The following is a 24,375-nucleotide window of genomic DNA, read 5'->3' on the forward strand; positions in this document are numbered from 1 at the left end:
TCAACAATAAAAAAAAAAGACACTTGAATTTGCCGACCTGAAAGAAATAACATTGATGAAGTTAATGTGAATGCGGAATAACTGGGCAAAAGAGTACTGACTTAAGAAACAAAACAAAAAACATGCACATAACCCAGTGAGCGTCAAAAATGATGACATCATACAAGTTAAATTTTTCATTTTTGTCACTGAACCCTGAGCTAAATCAAATATATCATTGTGTGTGTGTGTATATATATATATATATATATATATATATAGGCTCATAGCAATTATGACTGTCAACTCACAGAGACCTGAGTTTACCTCAAATGTGGCTACTGTAGCTAAACACATCAAGTAGTCACACAATTGTCACTGGTACCCTCAGGCCTTCCTTCTTTAGATAAATAATCCTCAATACTGCTCAAAATGACATGAGCCCATGCATTCTGCACTTTCAGTTAAAAAGGCAGCTACCATTAAAGAGAGGAAATAGACAAAAGTTACAAATAAAAAGTTACAAATAAAAAGAGAATCTAACACTGATTTCACTAAGAATTAAGTATCTTCACTGTCCAGGGCTTGTGATTTTTCTTGCTTCCCTCATGTTGAAAACATGCACAGTTAGCACTATGTTGTAGGGAAAAGAACAAAAATAATAAAATTAACATTTGCCCCAGGACTTCTTATAAGTGCTTGCCCTTCAAGTATTCAAGCATTGTATCTGAAACAGCCATTGGTTGGCATTTGACGATCCTTGCTATGAAAAAAAAAAAAAGAGGAATTTATAACAAAATAAACTGTTACCAGACTGAAAATAACCTGGGACAAAATATGGACATATGGACAAAATACTAATAAAAAAGGGTAAGGTAAACTTCTTCATTTTTGTAGTTGTGGTTACTGAAATGTAGTCCCTTACTGTTTGAACAAGTTGCTAACTAACAACTACCCCCCACCCCCCCAGACAACAGCCTCTCACCAGGAGAGGTGTTAGTTTTCTCCCACTACATTTTGAAACCCTTTTAGTTGTGTTTCTTGAGGAGTCCATCTATTGTGCCGTGGTCGTTGGGGCTGAAGTCGGGGCAGATACCGTTGGCTGTTTTGGTGGTGGCAGTGCCTTGCAGGTTCGGGGAAGACAGGCTCGGCTTTGTTTGGTGGCCATGGCAGGGGGCGCTGTGGAGGCCCGTGTTTTCTGTGTACAGGTACTCGTCTGCAAAGTCTGGGTGCTGCTCCACAAAGCTTCTGAACTTGTCTGCGGAAAGACCACAGGAGGGCGCCAGAGACAAAGGCTTAAAAATTGCCCAGAGACATTCTGCACTTAAACTGAAGTGGCCCAGTTGTTGAATCTACTGCTCCTCATGAGAGGGTGAAAGAAGACTACTACTGTGATGAACAAGCAAAATTCAAAACAAAGATTAAATTCAGAGATATTTAAGTCAATCAGAGGTTTATTTTATTCGGTCTCTTACCAAATGTGATCTTCCCTGTGTCTCCAGCGTCGATGGCAGTAAACAGACGGGACACGCTGAGGTGAGTCACTCCTAAAGCCGTCTTCAGGATAACTGCCAACTCCATCTCTGTGATGGCACCGTCCTCCTCTGCCTCGAACATCTGGAAAAGATACAAAGAGAAAGAAATGCAGATGTCATCTCTTTCATTTGCCTTTCGGCATTCCACTCTGACAAGGTTGTCAGGTCAGGAGCCTGTTAAACTGTTAAGTGGGTGTTCTTTTCTCGAAAATAATTGGAGGTATTACAAATAAGAAATATGTGCTCAAAGGGTTTCAGGAGCCCTAAGGTAACAGAACTTGCTCAACTTTAAGAATTGAGAAGCAATTCAAGTGAAAACATGAAGATGACTCAAGCTTTAGCTATTTGGTTTTCATGCAACCACAACGTCAAGATTGGTTGCAATGATAACCCATGAATGCACATTGCATCTGATATTATGAAATGCAGATCTGAGCATGGACAATTGTGTAAACACGTGTCAGTACACTACGCACTAACGATGGAAAGAATTATTTCATTACTCTGCTATGCAAGACACAAGACATGGACACAAGTGGCATTTTAACGTAGCAAATGTCATGCTGATCCTGAACAAGCACAAACAACTCTCTCCTGCCTGGTGGTTAGATAAGCGTAGAAAAGCTTGAAACAGAACATACCTTGAAGGCCAATTTCATCGTTTCCAGAGTTTTGGCAGGTCTGCATACAACAGATAAGGCTATCACGTATTCTCTGATATCCATGCAGTTATCTTCATGCTGGAAAAGCGAGAGAACAACAACACGTTACGAAAGATGAAGACAGTGGATGTGAGCAAGACTACTTATGTATTTCACAGAAGTAGCTGCGGGTGATTGTTGTTTAGGTCATGAACACATTGCTGCAATAAAACCCTTATTGTTTGTTTGGGTACTACACTGTAAATGTATCCCCAAATGAAAAGCAAGGTGCTGTGATTAGTTTCAAAAGCATCTGGTGTTCAATCCAGCTTCCAGTCTTAACAGTGTTTTTATAGAAGCACTTTGTCAACTGAGCACTTGGAGTTTATTCATGCCCTAAACTGAAGCACATATTGCTTACTACACATATATCTCATCTCCAGTTATATATATATATATATATATATTATAGTATTGCAGCTCTACATTTGCAGTTATTTAGTAGTGGACACTGAGGAAGACTGTAGAGCTATCTTGGTTGTGAGTGAAAAATCTCCACAGTCTTTACCTCATCAAAAAGAGCAAACATGTCTCGCAGCATGTCTGAAACTGGCACATCGAGGAACTGAGCAAAGTCATCCAAGTCCAGCTTCTGTCCCTCCAGCTTCCTGGCTCTGTTCCCATACTCCTGCAGAACCTTCTCAGTGTTCCGGGGTTTCAACCTGACGACAGCAAGGGGATGAAACTTTATGTTAATTAATAACTTGTCCGTGGTGTGAAAAAGGAAATTTAGAAAAGCCACAATCAAAAAGAAAGAACAAAAAAAGAATTAAAACAATACAGTCAGTACAGCAGATACACTGTTTCTGTGTTAATCGTTGTATGATGTTGTTAGGCTGCATTATATTGAATAGTTTGCATTTGTTTTCTATCCTTCTCCTCCTTTTCTCTCCCCTGCACTGGCAGTGGGGAGGGAGGAGACACATGACTGTCTCCTCCAATACACACAGTGCTGCCAGTTACTTCTTTTCACCTGCCAGAGAGGACTTTCACCAAGAAACCGTACCGTGTGTGGAGATCGCACTGTCCCCCTCCAGGTCCCCTCCTGTGCAGGGCACCTGACCAACTAGTGTCACTAGAGTCACTAGCAAGGACACGATCCCCGACTGCCTTCCCACTCGTGCACATTACCAGTTTGCTGGAATGCGGAATCATGCCGAAGATACCACAGCCAAAAATTGATCCTGGGTCCCTGCGGTGTTTGGTGAGTATTTTAACCCCTCGTCTCACCCTTTTGCCCCTTACTTGGTTCTCTTTGATGGGAGCATTGCATTGGAAGGTTTAAGTGACTCACCCCAGTCTCCTGACGAGCTTGGCATACTCCAGCAGACAGGTGTCGACTGGCAGTCTCAGTTGGCCTTCTGCCATGGCCAGCTGGCAGTCTTCAAATGAATAGTCTGTGATGGGTACCCCCAGGGCTCTGAGCACAGAACAGAGGAGACCATGACGGGAAATCAGTATGTGCAAATCGATACAAACTTTGCTTAAGGATTGAAAGGCCAACGTAGTAGCCGATACGGCTACTTGGATGTTGAGAACAAGGTGTACATTTTTTTTGTCCATCTGCAGAACTTAAATTTCCCACCCCGGCCTTAAAGTAGTGAAGCACAGAGTGTGGGAGTGTATGAGATCACAGATAGTAAGTATAGCCTGTGTAACCTGCATAAGAGAGTTTATATAGATATTGCAGTACAGAATGTGAATAATGGTTGAGGTGTCATCCTCAAAGCAGGATGACATTTATGATCTCACACATGATTAATACTCATGCAGAGGAAACAATCAAGGAAATTAAACTGTTTATAAAAAAGTTTACATCAAATATTTTCTTATTGAACCATGATGAAACAAGACTGTGTCACTCATATCTGCCTTTATAACCCGTAAAACCCTGGCACCATCTTGTTCCCAGGTCAAATAACAGGATCTGACTTTGTTGACACAACAGCAAACACAGGCCTTCCCCTGCTTGTTGCTCTATGTGAAAGAGGTTTAAAAAAAGTCTATGCAGGTGATGAGCTCTATGTCCCCTCTAATTGCTGAGACAGACTGTATGTTGTGTTTGTTGTTTATAAGCAAATAACAAGCAAAATAAATTAGTCAACTTTGCTTTTTGTACATTTAAAAAGGATGAACAGCCACATATCATATGAACAACACATTTTAACTTACTTGGCCATGACACGTCTCACATTGATAGCAAAGAGAGCAGGGTTCTTTTTCTCCTCCTCTGAGGGTGTGTAGATAGGAAGGAACTGCAGAGAGAGACGACAAATACGAATTAGTCAAATCTCAGACGTCATAATAGACAGGAGCTTCCTTTCACATAGCAAACATTTAATAATTTGGAATACTGTAAGTGCAGTGGTCATCATGGGTAAATAGGACATGATCTACAGTCATATTAATACATGCAGTATGGAGCAATAGTTTCATGCTTACCTCGATCACAAACTCGTTGTGCAACTGGCAGAGGGTCAGCCACAAGATTTCAAACCTGGATAGTAACAAGACAGTGACGATCGTCAACAATGATACACAAAGAGCCTCGAGTGGGTGGGGTAAATGATAACACTGAGAATATACACTTTCGACACAAATGTTTGCATATTACAGTATTTACAGTTTACATAAAGCATAATTACTCAGATCTTTAATTTATTACTTTTAAAACTAAAACTGCAAGCGTTTATATGCACCACTCTTTTAGGGTATGATGCTCACAGCGATGCACACCTGGATGTGAACAGAGATCTCCAGGTATTTTCAATCAAGAACAAGACGCATCTAAGCTTAATTTAGAGCAACAGAGCAAAAGGTATACATATGTAAATGTGTTATTGCTATTAAACCAGTTTAACTGTAACATGTTTGGAAGGAAATGTCTCTTTATACTTGTGCATATGCTTGAGTTTGTGTCTTTTAGAGATTTAGTCAAATAGGGTATGGTTCTGTTCAGTTGAGCTGGGAAGCCAACCAACTGCATTCAAAGACCCACTATAATGATGGAAGGCGAACCAAAACAGGACATAGTATTCTGAGGACACCACAGAGACAGATAACAAGGGCAGTCTCTCTCCTCCAGCCATAACTAATCTGCTTCCAGTCTATTTGAGATCTCATTGTGGGGATTCTGGTTCAGACCACAATGTTCATTTTCGAAATGGTAGCCTGCACTTGAGCTGCAGAACGTAATCAATGACAACCTTTTACTCTGATACATGATAGTGGGTGTAAATTAAGAATCACACATTGTGCTTTGGCTAAAAAAATAAATACATTTAGGAGAAAAAAAAATATTGTTCATTTTCTTGAGAAGAACAGACACAGACACTATCACTAAGCCCACAAAAAAAGCCTATTTTTTTCATTTATATTCAATTTGTATTTTAGTCAGTATTGTTAAAGCCAAAAATGTTTAATGTTTTCGCGAATGATTTATCACCATTCATTATTTATCATATCATTATTTATCAGTAATTACTACATAATATTATGTTTGGACATTCTCTGTATATTTGAGCTTACGTAGGGGTTTATTTATTAACAGTTTTTACTTTTACTTAAAAAAATCCCACAGAATACAGATACATTTTTTTACTGTATCTTAACAGCAAGTACAAGCTGAAGCACACCATATATGAAATGAAGGAATTGTGTACTTACGCTCCAGGCCCTTGCCACGTCCATGTGATTGTGTCCTGTAAAAAGTACATGAAGTCAAGACATTATTAGACAGCCTGAAATAAAAACTAAGTCTGAGCCCGCTAGTCAAGATACTTCTATTTCGCATTTGTTTCAAATGTAATACTTTTTTTTCCCATTACAAATGATATCAGTTTAACAATTTCAGTGAAGAGTTGAATCTTTGAAAAATGTACAGGAATTTCTGAAAATCTTATCTCCTTGGTCTTGGCAAACCAACTGGTATAGCAAGTCTCTGAAGAATGGAGTGGTACTTCTCCTTGGTCAGGGTGTAGTCGGTTCAGTGCAGGTGTCCAACTCCAGAGTCAGACACCTGCACCGAATATTGAATATTCCCACCACCATGTTTCACTGTTGGTTTGATACACTGCAGTATCATTCTCTGTCCTATTCATCTCCTTACATACACCCTTCTGTTACTGCCATAAATCTCAAACTTGGATTCATCCGTAAATAGGAAAACACTGGTATTTCTTAGCCCATCCCAAGTGTTTGGCCATGTTTCTCCTTCTGAGAAGTGGTTTAGAAACTGCTACTCGTCCTCTGAGACCACTACAAGACAGCCTGCGTTCCTTAATTAGTTAATTCTGTATCTGTGATGAAGTTGCTTTTCTATCTATCAGGGAACTAAGCTTGATGTATTGATCTTCTGATGGTGTGGTCACTTTTGGTCTGCCTGATCGTGCTCTGGATACAACTGATCCCGTTTCTGCAAAGTGTTTTAGAGTTCCATGCACTGCCCCCTTAGAAACCTTTAGTCTAGCCATGATTTGACACTGAGAAAGCCCCTCTTTGCTTAGCATAACAGTTTGACTTCTGAAACTTTCACTTAGTTCTGATGCCATGTTTCCCACCATCACAATGCTACTTAGTAAGCAATGATCTGCTGGTGAACACTGGCTGCAATCTGAGTTAATAGAACGAGCCTCCGATGAAATCCGCGAGTGTCATCTGAACGCATGCTTCAATGGAAGGGATACAACTCAAAGAAATCAGACCTTTTGTAAGAAGGAGTTAAGTTGGCCCATGCCAATTTGATTGCGGACCTAAAAATAGTGCAGAATCAAAATATTTCTTCTTCATTTTACATGTCATAACTTCTTGTGTTTTTAAATGTTTCTGAATCCTCAAGCTGGAAATATTTGAGATTTTCAATGTAGCCTCAAACTTTTAGACCCCACTGTATATGAAGGGTGGTTGCATTTTTAGGCAAATTGTTAACGTCCTTCCTGCAGCTGTTTCATGCTTATTTGCACACCAAAAAACTGATTACTGTGTAGTAGGTCACCTAACCCTGTACTGCCTTAGACTGACTACTTAAAAACAGTAGTTTACATGCAGTTTGGATAATTAGATTCCTCAGCTACCTCCTATAAAAAAATGATTCCATTGTTTACATATTTTATATATTATTATTATTATTATTATTATTATAATAACACAAATGTGGACATTTAAAGTCCCAGCTCAGGACTCAGGAAATGTACTTGTTCTTTTAAAGGTCCCATATTGTAGAAAGTGATATTTCCATGTATTTTTTTTATTATAAAGCAGGTCTAGGTGCTACATATATACAGTGAAAGTATCAAAATGTTCAATCCACAGAGAAATGTACACAGCCCGTATTCAGAAACTGTGCGAGCCATCAGGACTTCCATAAGGCTGTAAGGCTGCATAAAGGCCCAGTATAAGACAAATAAGGAATGATGTGAATAATGCAAAGTTACTCTAGTGCAGGGGTATTCAACTAAAATTCAAAAGAGGTACAGTTAGAGAAAATGTCCTCAAGCAAAGGTCCGGAACAACATAATGTCTAACTTTGTGTTGTGATTTAGTGTGATATATACTGAAGTAGCCTAGCAGTTGTATCAACGTCTGCATGTAATCAACAACTGACTGTCAAATCAAATACAGAAAGTACAATTAAAAAACATTTTGACAATATCTATTGTCACTTAACATTGAAGTATACAGATATATAATACTGTAGATATGTATAATGTTCTTCTCTCATTAAGTAAAAGGGCTGCATTTAAAAATAAAAGTGAAAATAAATAAAATAGCTTTTGAAAAATTGTGCATCTTAAATTAAAGTGCTTAATTTTAGAAAAACAAAATAAAGTGTAGCAGCAGCTTGAGTTTCCCTTTTTCTTTGTTAACTGTTTCACAACTTGACTTAACAGTCTCAACCAATTTCACAATAAATAAATCTCAACACATTGTAACAATTGAACAGTTTTACAGTTTCTCTTTCTTTCCCTCTTATATCCCACTCCCCCACTTTCTGTTGTTCAGTGAGAGGATCGAGCTTGTCTCTCTTTCTCTCTCCCTGTGTCGTTCACTCGTCTTATCATCTGTCACTCGCCTCTCACCTCTCTCGTCTGTCTGTATTCAGAGTCGCAATGTTTATCGCCTGGAATGCACAGATTTGATTGGCTGAGTAGCATCACGTGGGCTGGCGTAACTCGTATGCAATTGGTCTGTGAGTTTCCTGAGCCGCTAAACCAGTGCCGTAAAGACCAGAAAAGCTGTGCCAGTTAAAATAGAAGCGCCCCGTCAAAATTTAAAATCCCTTAATATTTTATTGATTATAGGTCCAGTTCCGTATAGGACGGTGTCTGGGTCCGGACTTAGACTGCGGTCCGCCTGTTAGTGACCTATGCTCTAGTGGAATCCCAGAATAAAAATATAGAGCTTGTACTTTTTAAATTTAAAAAGTACAACCTGCATTCCTGTTTACATAGACATTTCTGAAATCAGGCTACTGCAAAAAGTGCAGAACACTAGAGTCAATAAAGTGCATGTAAACACACCAACTTAGCAAAATCATTTTTTATATTCAAAATGTGTGAAACAGTGACTCCACTGATTTCAACAGCCTAACCACCGTTTCAACTGACTTCAAATGTTTCAGAACATATAAGTTCTACCTCCTTCAGTAGAAGACGGTACAGGTTTGCTGGATTTATAAGGTCCTCGAACAATTCCTTCTCTCAGTGTCCTCAGTTAAAGTTGGTTTACACAACAAGCCTGAGCATTGCCTTGGACACTCTGAGTCATATCATGATTAGCCAGATTCCCAGTCAGGCTATCAGAAAGTTGCACGCTTCACTGGATTCTTCTCATAACCAGACTTAAACGACTTCAACTAAATCAGCCTCTTTGGCCTGCCAGGAGATGTATACTGGACCAAGAGTCCATCATACTACACAGAATATCAGGCACAAATGAGTGTAGCTGACAAACTCGACCTCATCCGAGCATCCAGAATTTGTGGCCTTTGTCTTGCACAAAGTTGCTGAAACTTGAACTGGGCAAACTCAATTAAAGCTTTAACTACATATAATTATTGCCATGAGCTGCTTTGGGAGCACAATGGGAAATACATTTGAATCAAATTAAACAAACAGATGTAAATGATTGATTCATGAATAAAACAAAATAATACAGTCGCTAAAACTGCTGCCGTGGCCATGTGAGTCCCATATGCCCGCAGAATGCATACTTGACTGCTGCAATGGAGAGGTGAGCAGGCAAAGGCCATCACTGAGCAAAGCACCCTGCAGAAAGTTCGAGTGTCACTTATGATCGCCCTGATTTTGCTTTTACAGACTAATTATTTTCATTTTATACCTTAACTGTTAATTATTAAGGCACTTATTTTAGTTTTTAAATTTAGATTCAGCCTATTTACCAATAGCCACTGTTTTTGTCCCATCACCCGACCATAGGTAGCAAAACCCTTTATTGTACCATTCCCTGCATATGGATAACCACTCGTGCTTGCCACACAGGCTCCGATCAGTGTTGCTAACATTATGCAATATGTATTGTTTTATGTCCAGGTGCTGAAAGAAGGGAGCCTGGGCTTGAACTCTCTCAAGCTCTAATTTTTAATTTGTTTCACAATTATTTCTGTCACTTTTCATGCGAACAACCAAACGCTACAATATGAATGCCTTCCAGGAGAGTCTGAAAATGTGCACCTTCATGCCCATATTTAAACAACATGGCGTCTCCCCTCTCTCTATGACGGTAAGCTTTTCACTCTGCCTTTGAGTATGCCGCCCGAAATAGGTATGAACACTTTTGATTCCAGACAAGGTCAACACATTCATTCCATTTGAACAGAACCCGACCCTCAGAGCAGAAATTACACAATATGACCACGACACCAAGTGGTGACTGAAGGAGGATCTCACAGTACCGTATGGGATTCTGTTGAGTTTGCAAAATGCTTCTGCATTACTCAGAACATTTTCTCCTTCATGGATACTATATATAACTGCAGTATATTTCTTTCCACCATGTGACTGGCAGAATCTTTACCTACCCACTGAGAGAGACTTTGGTAAGATGCCAAGCAGGCTACAGAGCATGCATAGTATACATACAGACACAGACTATAAAGCTCATGCAAAAGGCTCACAGAACTAACAGAGTGCTCACATTTTATTATTGCTGAAATTAGGTTTTGACTTGATACTTGATACTACTGCATAACATGCACCTGTAGAATGTTACATGCTCTTAGTCCTCTTCAGTGTTCAGTTTGTATCATATGTATTATGCTCTTAAATGTGCCACTGTCCAGGCTCAAAATAAAGGGGGACTGTGCTTTTACCAGTTTAACTCCAACACTATGGAATTGCCTCCCCCTCACTGTCAGGGCAGCTGAGTCTGTATCTCATTTAAAAAAAAAAAAAGAGAAAATTTTACAAACCCACCTGTACAGGCTGGCGTGTCTGCTTGTAATTCCATTGGTTTTATTTATCTTTTAATTTTGTAATTTTGTTTTATTTGTTCTTCTGCTTTTATTGTTGAGCATCATACATATATATATACATATATACATATATGTGTGTGTGTGTGTGTGTGTGTGTGTATATACACACATATACATACATACACACACAGTATTTATTGTATTTGTTACTGTTTTATGAATACTATTATGCATTGCTTTTATTGTTATATTGCTTTTATTATTGATCATCCATTATTGATCATAAATTGTATTTTACTGCTACCTTTCAGGCTGTATAGTATGATACATTTTATATTTGAACTGTGAAGCACTTTGGAACTGCTGTTTTGAAAAGTGCTATACAAATAAAGCTGCTTATTACTATTACTATTACTATTATTATTATTATTATTATTAAGCTACTATCTGCTAAATGAAAGTAAGAACAGACTATAGAAGATTGTTGATGGGCAGGTGTTGGGCCACTGATTCATCTTTACAAAAAACAGTGTCTGAATAATGGAATTTGTCACACAGTTAACCTGTGAATAAGGAGATATGTGTGGAGTCACTCCCAATCTATCCCCTATCTGTTAGATCTTACAAAGTAAGATTACTTGATTGATTGCGTAAAAAAAAAAAAAAAAAAAAAGATAGTGATTTTTCTACAAATAATTTTGCCATTAAGCTGTACTAGCATGTACTAACAGTCTTACCAGTTTATTAGGGTAACGAATCACCACAGGCTGCACTGGGACAGTTGGGATGAAGGCCCCTGCAAGAATAAGAAAGACATAAAAGATGCATTTCAATTTTTGACATACATGCATAAAATATACATTGTGTTGAGAACAATAGCACATAAATTTGAATATTAATTGCATGTTTGAAACAGTGCACCCAATAATGATATTTTACAGTCAGCCAAAAACACCAGTGTAATAAATTCAGAAATATAAATGCACTTATTTGGTGATTTAAACATCTGCCAAATAAAGTCCATCAGCCATAGATACAGCCAATCACGTAACCTTATTCCATACCTATTTATTATTTGTATGCCAGAGGTATGTCACAAGTCACAGTCTCAATGTCAGGTTAAACTTAGATTTAAATTTAAATAAATTCACATCATAATTCAAAACTTGGGAATGCCAACAATGATTATAGTTCTACTTCCTCAACAATTAAGACCACACTTTAAGGTAAATTGGACATTAATTCAGTGTGTAATTCAATTTAAGTAATACGTCAATATGCCCACTAGGTTGAGAATGAAATATCAGTGTATGCTATGAATAAACAGCTGGCAGCATGACTTCATCCGCCAAGTCAAGTTGTAGTTTACATCCATGTCTCTTTTTCTCTATATTGATGATACATATGTATGATTCCTGTGAATATACATTGTTTAACTGATAAATAAAGGATTATCATAGATAATCAGGTACACGTTTGATTACTATGTAAAGATGGATCCTTATAGAGTATAGCTCCACAAAATGTGGTGCTTTTGTTTTCTCCTGGAATTTTCAGATATGAAACCTCCCTATGAGCTGCAGTTGAAACTCACTCACTTACTCACAGGATCACGATTAGCTAGGCGCGCTCCATTATGTTGTTTGGAATATGATTCTGATGACGCTCGAAATTCAGAATGAGGCAGGAAGTGAGAGGCAGAATGGACGAGATGGAGAGAAGCCCGTACTGTGGTAGTTATTGTTTACTCATTGTGTCGCGCCAGTCAACGTGTGTGAAATCTGGAATCACTCGATTTGAAAGAAATTCCTTCCAGGCATTCCTGAGATATCGCATTCACAAGATTGTACGGACGGACGGATGGACAACCCAAAAGGATAATGTGTCTGCCCACTGCTAAAAATGATGATGGAAGAGCTTTACCTGGCTTAAAGGTGATTAGGCAGGATCTATTGGTGCATGTTCCCTCTGGAAAAATCATGATCTGTAGGAAAGAAGGAATTTACATTTAAAAAAAAACAAAACAGTGGCCATATCCAGTAAGGACAGCCTTTTCAAAATGTTACACAGCATAAATATGTTTTAACTCGCATTATATTGTTAGTGGCTATAAGTCAGATGTGCAGTTGTAAACAATGTTTTCTGCAACACTGGATTTTACTGGTAAAATGTCCATTTGTCTGGTCTGTAGCTTTGTCCTTTTCAGGGATGTCAAGCTCTTTGTCAAGCGTTTGCTCGGAATCTCACTATAGGGAATGCCTCCCCTCATACCTCACTCATGTTATCTGAGAACCGGGGTTACAGTTGTAACATTACTAATAAAATAGGTTATATAATAGTTTATCAATTTACTTTGTTTCATAACAACATGTCAGTACATAAACGTTAAATAATGTCTAAGATTATTGTTGGTTGTTATTATTGTGCTATTTGTCATAGATGTTGGAAAAAATCATGAAATGAAGTTAGTTAACGTTAAAATTGGGTGCTGCTGTGTGTATGTATGCCCACAAGTGGCTTTTTTTGTGTGTGTGTGCAGAAGAATTTCCATCCATTTACCTGAGGCCATTCCCCTCCAGAGTGGGCTCTGCGTTTGATCTCCTCCACAGTCTTCTTTCTGGAGTCCTGGTCTGACCGTGATACAAACACTGGCCTGATGTACTTAATCAAAGCTAGAAGCAAAAGAGAAGGCAGAGAAAATTCATATGAATACAAAAACGGTTATTATTTTTATTTCTTTTGACAGCTAAGCAACTAAGGATTCTCTGCATAGTCTGTATCTACTGTATTTACTGGTTCAGTGGAGTGGGAGGAGGGAACTCTAACTCAGACCTTTACAGGCAATGTCTGTATTGCCTCAAACAATAAATATTTTTACAATAAACATGATCATAACTTTAAAACAATGTAATACATTCAGTGGCATAAACACTTCACTGTGTAAGAAAAGCCGGCCAGGGAAGAGAGCAAAGCACCTCTTTATATCAACCACCTCTTTATATCAACCACCACTCGAATGGTGTCCTTAAACAACGCGCTTAAATCCAAATCACCCAGCAACGGAGCTTCACAGAGGTGAAGAGTGGAAGAATGTGGTTGTACTGAAACATTCTTGTGGTAATGTGACATTGATATAACTGTAAAGCACTGTTGAATAAAGAGCTTGTTATTTGGATACATACCAGAAAATACTGTTGTAAAGGCAAAACATTAGCCAAAAATATCTACGTATCAGCTTCAATACAACTTCTTTTTATTTTTTAATACTGGGTATCGCAAAGTAAGAGGGGATAACAGGCTATGTTTTATTACGGAAATTGTATAGGGTAGCTTAAAACAAAAATATATATCTTCCCATAAAGACTTGAAGCAGGGGTAAGCAGTCAACCAAACCCCTTCATATGTGGAAAAAAGTCATCAAAATGGTCTTATTTAGATGCTGTATCTTCTGTATTTAACACATGGTCATGGGTTCCTTGACGCTGGTTGCGTGAGTCAGATGAGTCTCACATGTTGATCACAAATACAAGAAAGGTCTGGCTTCCCTCTCTGATTACAGGCTGAGAAAATAAGGTAGATTCGGCTACAATGTTGACAATCCGGTCAGGGTTTTGGAGGCCAACGGGGTGATTTAAGAAATCCAAGTAATAAAAGCAAAAGGTATCAAAAGGATGTGATTGTGTGATGTTATTGTTGTACAAAATCTAACTATATGACCAATGTAATGCATTTTTCATACATTTGCAATACAATGATTGATGCTGATACAAGATAAAAATATTATCTATATTGATTTAAGTCACCGCCCAGTCAAACTGCATTTGCCTCACAAGTCAGACCAGAACATTTCACAACAAAAACACAATTGCAACAACCTGATTTCTAACTCAGAGTGTTTGAAATAACCTAACACACAATAGTCCTCTCACCACTATACAACTTCCATTTTTCTTAAGAGCAGTACGTTAGCCTGACCAAAAGTTCTCTCACTGAAGTGACACCAGTGCTATTAATTTCACTTCCCATAGCATAGCCACTTGATCATCTCAGACTAAGAAAAAGGGTCAGACTGAGAGTAATGCAATGAACACAAAGTTAACGCATTATGAGAGGAGACCTAAGCTCAATGATATTTGCATAGTGTGCAATCCGCAGGGCAAAGATTGAGGGTGTCTCTATCATTTGAGACCTATTAAGCATAGCTGAACTACAAAGGAAAAATGTCCAAGGAAATGAAAAGGGAACTGTGATCAGACAAAGACTAGGCTTAAATATTCTAGGTTAGATTTGCAGGGTTTTTATAGATGCTGGAAGTATTTTGCTGTACATCCCATCTTTATCGACACAGAAAAATTAGCAAAAATAATGTTTCTGGAGGCACTGAGACAGAGAGTCAAAAAGAAAGAGAGAGACACAACAAGTTAAGGAGAGTGAAGGTAACATAAGATGAAGAAAGAAGAGAGTGAGGACATGAGAAGAAGAAATTGATTCCAACTGTGAGCTGTCTGCCGACAGGAAGGGATTAGGGCTCTAGCTAGTACCCTGAGAGACACTCTACACACGTCACTGTGGCTGATCAGGTCTTAATGCTTATTCTGGATTCCATTTGCTTGGCAAGGCATTGATGCCTGGTTCCTACTGCAAGTCCAACAGGACTAGTCAAACTAAAGTTGAACAGGCACATTTTCAGCCCAACAATCCCTAAAATAAAATGAATCCTGAAATTGCCATGGAGTTTACAACAATGACAATCTGTCAATGACAAAATGGCTCTCAATCCTGCAATACAAGCAAGTGAGGCTGCAGTAACTTGGCAAGCTTCACTCAGCCTGGAGTTAACAAAGTGGCTAATTACTGACTTAGTAGGCAGAGCAGGAGGAGGAGAAAGAAAGGTTAAAATAACTTTTTACTGTATGTCCTGCTGCCAGGAGCATAAGAACAAATGCCTAAACTGGCAACTACAAAAGGTAACTGAACTTACAAGCCAGTTAATAGGATCTGCTGTTACACTAGTGTTGTGTACCGACTGCAACCGAGCAAGGCCTAGTTGACCTATGTATGTGGCTTTGGGTGGTGCACAGACAATAGTTCCAGTTAGCTATCTGAATGGTCCTACTGCTTGGTGGGATCCATCAGTGATAAAGTCCTTTTATAGTTCAGAGACAACAACGGCAGGTGGGTGATTTAATTTGGGTTACCACTTTCTGTAACATTATAAACCGATTGGCAGGAGTCAGAGGTGCAGGTTGAAACAAGATATGCAGAAACCGTGAGATTCAGGTATGATTTCAGTTCCCATGCTCTCATTTTCAACTTTTTTTCCTCCAGACATTAAAAATCAGTCATGGTTATCATTGGCAATTATGTCTGATAGGCTAACCTTTAATCTTAAAAAACAATTTTAAAGATGTTATAAGCTACTATTGAGTTATTTTCCTTTCCCAGTCTGAGTGTGATCATGTATCCAGAGGAGAATATTTGACTTCTTCTTCCTCATGTCATGGATGGTTTCATGAGTTAAACGTCATCAAGACTATGTAACAACACTGCAGAACTGAACTTTGAAAAATCGACCTAATGCGCCGAGTCAATGCTGACAAATCAGTGGTTTTATTTTTGAAAGTAACTTCTGCTTCCACTACAGCAAGGCATATGTATTTGTTTGTGTGTTTACACATTTCCTGGTACATATTACTGCTGGAAACATTTGCCAAGCTGTACTTGGCTTCAACTCATGTAAAAAAAAAAAATAATAATAATAAAATAATCTACAAAGTGGATTGGGCAATCCCCTCTCCTTACTGATGCAGCAGCAAAATCAGAGAAACTGTTCTGACCTGCTCTTCACAAAGTGGCTTTGCCTGCCTCAGAGCACATCTCAACACAAGGCGCATACTGTATATACTTAACTTTCCCTGGAACCAACACGTGGCTGAACAAGTTTGGGTAATAACTGCGCCTTTGCATATAGATTGTCAAATAGATTTCGCAATGCTGTCATGAAGAATCAGATCACTTTTTTTCAGATTGGAGTCACCTGTTTTCTACCTCACAATATAGGTCATAGTCATAAAAAGGTAACAGTGACAATCATATATCCTTGTATGCGTTTACTTACTGCCCCAGAGAGGTATATCCTTGCTCTCAGCCTTCATGACAATTGAAGCCATTGTCATTGTGACTGGGATGGCATCAAAATACGAAGAGTGGGGTGCCAGGGTGAGGATGGGTGCTTCTGCAGGTAATGCCCTTCGCCCTTTCACAGTCATCCAATGGAAACCTCCCGCAAACCACATGACCCGCATGATGATCTTGAGAATGATGTCCACCAGTCTGAAAACAAGATAAAGTATGTGTGAGGGGCATTTTTCATTTAAACTGCAGACATGGTAATATGATGGATGCATAGATACACGTGTGGGATTGTAATTGAGTAGATTAAACTATTCATACTCATAGCCACATCTTGGTTGCTAACCACTTGTGTCCTTTTCTGCATTTCACCTACTTGCTTTTTTCTTCCCTACTTGACCTGGACTCTCACCAACCTACCCACACATTTAAATTACAAGCATCATCTACACCCAAGTCTCCTATAAAGAATATGACATTATTCATGTTCATTAACCTTTCAGGTGGTGTTTTTAGTCTTTCGTATGAGACAAGTGCTCAAGACGAGGAGACCTGTAGCTGCTTTGGGAGTTTCTTGGACAGACTATTACACAATCAGGGAGTATGGAGCGCAAGACTGAGACAAACAACTGAACTACCAAAGCTCAAGAATGACTCTGAATAAAATGAGATAGGTAACATTATATTGTGATTTGTTAAACCTAAAACTGGACCTGTGACATGTTAGACATGTTAGCTCCCTTGTCAAAGCAGCATTCTTACAACCACCAGGTGTAACAGACTACTATAAAAAGTGTTACAATGAATGTATCAACTTATCAGTAAGCGGCCCATTGCACAAAATAGCCTTATCACAAAATCCTACAATACAGTGTTAGTGTTTGAAGTCAGAAAACATGTATGTGAAGTAGCATTTTTGAGCCATGTGATTTTCTGTGCATACTGAAATCAGCATTGTTGATTGTATGGCTAATTGCCCATAGCATTCTACCATTGCTGGTGTCAAATGTCGATATATTACTTGTAAGAATTACAGTGCTTCCTCAAATACAAAATTCACCTTTAAAGAAACAGACGCACATATGCATAACAAAGCACCCACCTCCTCCAGAGGCACTGGGGTTCGACGGTGGTCTCTGAGCGCCCAACTGAGGCCAGGAAGGCAAAAGGCCAAGCCAGCAGCATCATGAATGCAGCTATGAGTAGACGGATGGGGAACAGTGTGACAGTCATTAATGCAATCTGTAAGAGATTGAGGAAAAGAGAAAAGGAAAAGGGTTAAAGGAATAGATACAACAATACACATTTTGTCAGTCATTGAGGTACTGTTACAGTCTCAGTTTGACTTTAATCTATGCACTGTTAAACAGTTATTGACACTAACTCAACTTTTTCATTTACTAAACAATACATGCTTTTTAATGTGAAACCAAAAATCATCAAATATACCAAAAGTTTACTCACTTTTACTTACGAAAAATAGACTGACTTGTTTGATACTTTTTGTCAGGAGGAAAGTTGCAAGAACATACAGCAGCTGATTTTATTAAAGCACAATAAAAGAAAGCCAGTCGATAAACAATGATGGCTTCACCTTATGAAAAGCAATGACCTATTAGCAATTGGTGTAAAGAAAAGAAAAACAGCACACGTAGTTTAACTTCCTACATGTAATGAAGCCGGGAGAGGCATTTTCCCTTATGTATCTGCCCTCATGTCACAATATGGTCAATGTATATGTGCACTTCTTATAGCCACATTCGATAACATTATCATGTAAATGTTGCACATAGTATATCTTCCTAATTCTTGAAGGCTCTAACGAAGCCTGGCACTTCATTGTCTGGATCCAGTGGTGACTGTTTACTTTACAGCTTTTTGTGACTTCCTGATAGCAGCTCTTATCTTCTGTCAATATTTGTCTTGATAGCAACTCACTACTGGTGAGCAGGGAGTCTATCTGCACTATCTTATCAAGGGAGAGTTCTTGTCTGACCGTATGGTAAATGGTAAATCAATCAATTTAAAGCTTGCTTTTTAAACTACTGACAAACAATAAGCAGCAAACCCATTTTGGAAATGTAGCTGGAGAGTAGTTAATCTTCTTTTACACCCCCCCCCCCCCCCCCCCCAAAAAAAAAAAAAAACATACCCCTGGTCTTTGAAACAACCATGTCTACATTATGATGGTATAATCTACATTATAGATGTGTCTAGTTGGGTATGAGGTGAGGGAGTCGCAAAATTACATGCTTGCTGGAGAGCCACTGTATAATGCATTTGTTAAAAGATTTATTCAGACCCAAAGCATGATAATGTATGAATGTCACTAAGAATTAAAATAACGGCAATGCTACAAAAACAGAGAGAACTCAGGCATTGTACTAAAAGGCATCTTTAAATTCATGCAATAAGGCTTGTCACAGTCTTGAAAGTGAAAGAAAGAGAAAACAAAATAAACATTCATCTGGACTGAGGAAACTTTTTCAGGAATTGTATTGTCGCTGCCAACATAGGGCCTGTATTGCAACATTACTGTAAATGTACAAAATTAACTTGGCTGCTTGGTATCAAAATCACAGGCACAGACTCTAAAACAGCACAACTCCATGTTGACAGTGTAGACGTTTGTAGGCACTACTAACAAAATGCAAACCAACAACTGAAGTCAATTGTGAACCAAATGTACCCAGTCTGCTGTTATTATCTCTGCACTGATGAAAAAGGTCAAAACCAGTCTGCGTTTTTAACCATTAATAAAAAGGTTAGGAGAGTAGACCCTGTGTGTGTGTGAAAACAAGAGTCTCTTTCAGTGGCAGTTTCACACTAACCTCCAAGTAGACTACAGGTGTATTCTTTAATTATGAATGCATTGTTACACCAAGAGGACAATTCAATGCCTGTGGCCCATCATGTAACTATTAGCCATTTCTACTACTTTTTTTCCTGTTTTTCTTTTAACTGTGTAACCAGATCTATAGGTTGATATGTTTTTCAAATGAAAAACACACAAGCATGGTCACAAAACATGCTTTCCGTGAGACTTTATTGACTTTTCTTGACTACATCCACACTGAAATGGTGTGCTTTATTTAGCTCAACTTCCTGATTCAAACTGACAAGCGGTTAAACTCTTTGGTAGTAGAGACATGTGTATGAGCTTTGTATGTTTTCAAAACGCAGATCATTCCTTGTTGGACTGAGTTTAAAGTCAGGTAGTAGCTGCAGCAGAGTGTTTAGTTTCTTAAACTCATTGGACTCTGATGAATATGTATTCCTACTCTTTCGAGGAACATTTCAGTTGCCCACTTCTGATTCCAATGCACAGAAATACTGATCTATGTAGTGTGGGAATAAGCTATTGACTCATTGCAGCTTTGGCAGGATCAAAACAGATTTAGGTCCTTGTGGGGTTCCCCAATAAATCACACAAGGAATGTAAATTAGGCTTGTCAAAGCTGAGCTGGGAATTAAATCAACTTTAACATCAGCAGCTTGCCCTCTGACACCTTTCCAACTTTTAGGGTTTAGCGCTGGATTGGGACTGGAATGTTTGCTGATACGCGTAAATCTGTAACAAAAACACTGCAATCTGTTCTCACATTAGGTTTATGCCAATCAGCTCTGTAGATCAATTAATTAGCTCATCAAGGTGCAAAACTTCAAGAGCATCTTTATATGGATTGAAAGGTCGGGTTACTGAATTATAGTATAGCCTACTAATGAATTTGTGCAAGTCCCTGCAGCTGATCCCAGATTTGGGGCTATTACTCAGAAATATCCACCATATTAACCATTTTCTAGGCAGCAACCCCCTATGTCGCAAAAACAACTAATGGTCACAGGTTAGCAAAGAAGTGAAAGGTCTCCAGTTCCTCTAAATTGTATGGTCTACTGCACAGACTTGCACTTGATGTTGCAGAGCAACAATGTCAATTTGGCTTGTTACAAAGTGGATAGTTTGTGATTCAGCCTATTTGCTTTCAGGCCAGTAATGTAGCTTTATGTTCTAACACCAAGCATACTCTCATGGCCTGGGTTAATCTTATCCATCTCTGGCCGACCAACCCCCAAAACCTATGCCTAGGTTTCATTACAGTAATTGTAACACAGTTGAGACAATCCTGTGTCATCTCATTCAGTTCAATTCGTTTTTATTTTTATAGCGCCAAATCATAACAGAAGTTATCTCAGTGGACTTTTCATATAGAGCAGGTCCAGACCACACTCTTTATAATATTATTTACGACAGTCTGTCACTTAGCACCCTACTTTTACAATAGACCCAGGGCACATACTACAATCCCTTTTCTATTCGAACCCATAAACTGATTCTGTGGGGTCATCTGTCTGTTGTCTAGTCATCTGGTAGACAGACAGACAGAACTATCACTTTTTGCTCCAGTCTTCAGGGTTTCAGTTCAGATTGCGTCTTCCTCATGTTGCTTTGGATGTGAAAGCAAGAGCAGCAAAACATGCTGAAAACAGTCGTTATCAGTTACATCAGAACAAATGGGAAACTCAATTCAGTCACTTCATGACCCACTTTTGGTTCAGCACTTAGTGTTAACAAGAAACGGTTTAACGCGCCTAGCCTCTCTGACTTCTTAAATGCAAAGTTACAACAAGTGTATGCGTACAAAAATGGAAAGGCTGCTGAACAAAAAAAGCTCAGTTGCCAAGAACGTGACAATTAAATGCCAGAGTAGAGGAAAATGAGGGGCTTGTGTGTCATATTTTGGCCACATTACTCTGCTCATTTAAATGTGCATGTACAGTATAATAACAAAGTGGGGCAAACAAGCTTTCACAGCCATAGACTATGACCATGACTTTGATCCACCTGACATTCTATCTTTTTCCCCCTCTGTGAAAAGAGCCAGAGGGAAAGTTGTGTGTGTGTGAAACTCCCTAGGTCACTATTCTGACTTGTAACAAGACACGCTCTTATACCTGCTGTGCCAGAGGAGCGCCATTCATAAAACTGAGGCTCTCCCATTAGACTGAACTCTGTTACTGAAAATACCTCACAGCTGTGTCCCAATTCCACATTGTTTACTAATACTTAACAGTATACCTTGTGTACTTATCTTATTGGTAACCATTTTGGCAGTAATTACATGAGAAATGAATGTGCTTTACTGTTTTGCACTTACAGGGAATAACACAAGATATGCACTGCTGGATGTCAATCAAACTGCCACTTTGGAAAGCTGCTGCCAATTTCAAACTTGGAAGCTTTACAAAGAGAAGGCAACCCGGCTTCCCAAGATTCGATACATTTATTCATTTGTTTAAAAAACACATTTTAGAATGCATACAAGGCATTTTTAATTATATATTATCTATTTTTAGTGTTTTTTTCTAGTGTAAATGTTCTACATGCTCAAGCATGATAAGAAGTAGAATATAGTGTTCAACAGGGACACAGCTCTCAAAGCTCATCTAAATACCTATGCCACTGTATGTATGTTTCATTGAACCAGGATCTGTTAACTCAATGTACTGATTAACGGTAACCCATGGCTCAGGGTGGACACACACACACACACACACACACACACTTCCCTAACTATTTAAGCAATTCAAAGATTTCATATGAGGTGAGTAGTTCACCTCATATCGCCACATGTGGCTCCAAACAGCCCCAGTTAGAAAGATAGAAAGATAATCCAATGCTCATCCATATCCATGATGACAGCAGGTTCCCTTCATCAGTGCATAATGCCATATGTTGCAATATTTGCAAGAAAGACACAATTTTGACTGTCATGTGTGCAATATCAACACAATTTCGCTGTCTTGCAATGTCTCTGCAGGCTACATCCCACTGATACATTTTCATGGTTTTTGAGCAATTGCATAAAACCAGTGGCTGGAAGCTTGAAGTAGCTTGCAAGTTACCCACCTTTTGCAGAGAAACCTGAAAGCTCTAAATCTGATTATCAACAGAAATGACGGATGGCTGCACATCTGCCATATGCTGAAAAACTGTAAAACTTAGTCAGGCAAGTAATCTATTTTACACATGATTGGCATGTATGAACTCTAACAGCTGGGGAAAATATACCCAAATTGAAGATGGGGGGGGGGAATTAACATGACTGTCAGTTTTCCATCCCATTCTCCACCCTCCACATCCACACGTGTTGGTTGCTGGTTGAGGGGAACGCACCGTGATGACCAACAAAGCAGGAAAAATGCAAAGGAAGCTAGAAAACGGTGCCGTGTTTTAAATAATTGGCGCATTTAATTGTTCCCGCAAAAACATGAAATCTTGGTAAAAGCTACCACATAACATGCTCGTTTGTAATAGCTATGATAACAGTTAAAGAGCAACAAGCTAGGCCCATCCTGGACAGGCGGCCATGCTCAAATAGCTGTATTTCATTTTAGTGGACTGTTAGCGGATTCTTTGGCTTTTCATGTTTCATATGCTCATGTGGGAAATACATGCCGTTGCTGCAGTGAAATAACCTTTTTTAGATGCTCTCAGCCCTTTACAGCAGCATTATAGCAAGGCAGCAAGTCAACAAGACAGAAGGGAGAAAGCAACATGTATGTAGCTACTGTTAGCTGGCTAGCTAACACTAGCTCAGCTGACTACATGCAATCAGGAAAAACTGACAAGTTGCATGATGGTGACAGCCTCACCACTGTGTCGTACCAAGGTGTTAATGTTCTACAAACTACTGAAACAGCATGTTAACGTGTCTGTACAAGAGTAAATCATTTGCATGCAAACATAATATTACCTTTGCCTTTTCCAGAGGGGTGAATTTCAAGACGTGCACAAAAGGGTTTCTGAACGGAGGTGCTTGGTCCATCTTCTGCCCATCTCCTTCCATCGCACAATGTCTGTTACTCGACAACCTCATTCTTACAAGAAGTAAGGTTAGCCGAGGTTGCAGTGATATTCTTAATATTAAAAACAGAAAAGGGATTCAGCCAGAAAGGACGACTCTTCACGCAAAACGCAGTTCCCCTTATCGGTCTTGCACGGTGGCTAATTGAGGTGGCAGTGCAGGGTTATTACCGTTATCTTCCTGTCCCGGACAGCATGGAGGGATAATGGTTAGCTCGAGGATTAGCTGGGGGTATTTGAAGTCGCCGATATCTTTCTGCCTACAGTGCGCAGGACGCCTTCCTCCACACCGTGTTCCCCAACCAGTCCGCTAGCTCTGGATGCTAACGGAGCCACGATTCCTCTCCTCTGGCAGGGCGCATGCGCAAGATACATCCTTCATGTCCATATCATTATGTCTTGCAAGATGTGATGCTGCCTTCGAAACTGTCCAAAACATTGTAATTTCAAAATTACAGAATATATTTGCAATCTAAGCTAAGGTAAACCACTACAATAGCCGTAAAGCTTGTGTTTTGAGACTTTTGCTGTGAGTTGTTTTTTTTATCCAAAAAAAATGTCTCAATGGAAATGTAACCTTAACTGGACTAAAAGCTTTAAACATTAGGATTTCTTGCAGTGCTCTGTTGTGATATAGTGAACAGATATTTCTTTTATTTTGTAAAATCGACCTATATTACCACTGGTTGTTGTCATGTTTACCATAGCCAGCATTGCTGCAACTGGCAAATG

General features: G+C 39.0%; 1 protein-coding gene across 1 annotated transcript; it reads right to left on the reverse strand.

Annotated features, from left to right (window-relative positions):
- Nucleotides 1-1,007: 1,007 nt before the first annotated feature.
- LOC139290266 (lysophosphatidylcholine acyltransferase 1) lies at nucleotides 1,008-23,656 on the reverse strand. Its single transcript, XM_070911991.1, has 14 exons — nucleotides 23,534-23,656; nucleotides 17,881-18,020; nucleotides 16,765-16,979; nucleotides 13,206-13,318; nucleotides 12,570-12,630; nucleotides 11,384-11,442; nucleotides 5,882-5,916; nucleotides 4,658-4,712; nucleotides 4,388-4,470; nucleotides 3,510-3,635; nucleotides 2,724-2,877; nucleotides 2,156-2,254; nucleotides 1,455-1,596; nucleotides 1,008-1,237 (listed from the first exon to the last, which is right to left on the reverse strand). Exons 1-14 carry the CDS (start codon nucleotides 23,654-23,656, stop codon nucleotides 1,008-1,010), a joined length of 1,635 nt encoding a protein of 544 aa, XP_070768092.1.
- Nucleotides 23,657-24,375: the final 719 nt, after the last annotated feature.

The sequence above is a fragment of the Enoplosus armatus genome, chromosome 9 (genome assembly GCF_043641665.1).
Source record: "Enoplosus armatus isolate fEnoArm2 chromosome 9, fEnoArm2.hap1, whole genome shotgun sequence".
Classification (NCBI taxonomy): Eukaryota; Metazoa; Chordata; class Actinopteri; order Centrarchiformes; family Enoplosidae; genus Enoplosus; species Enoplosus armatus.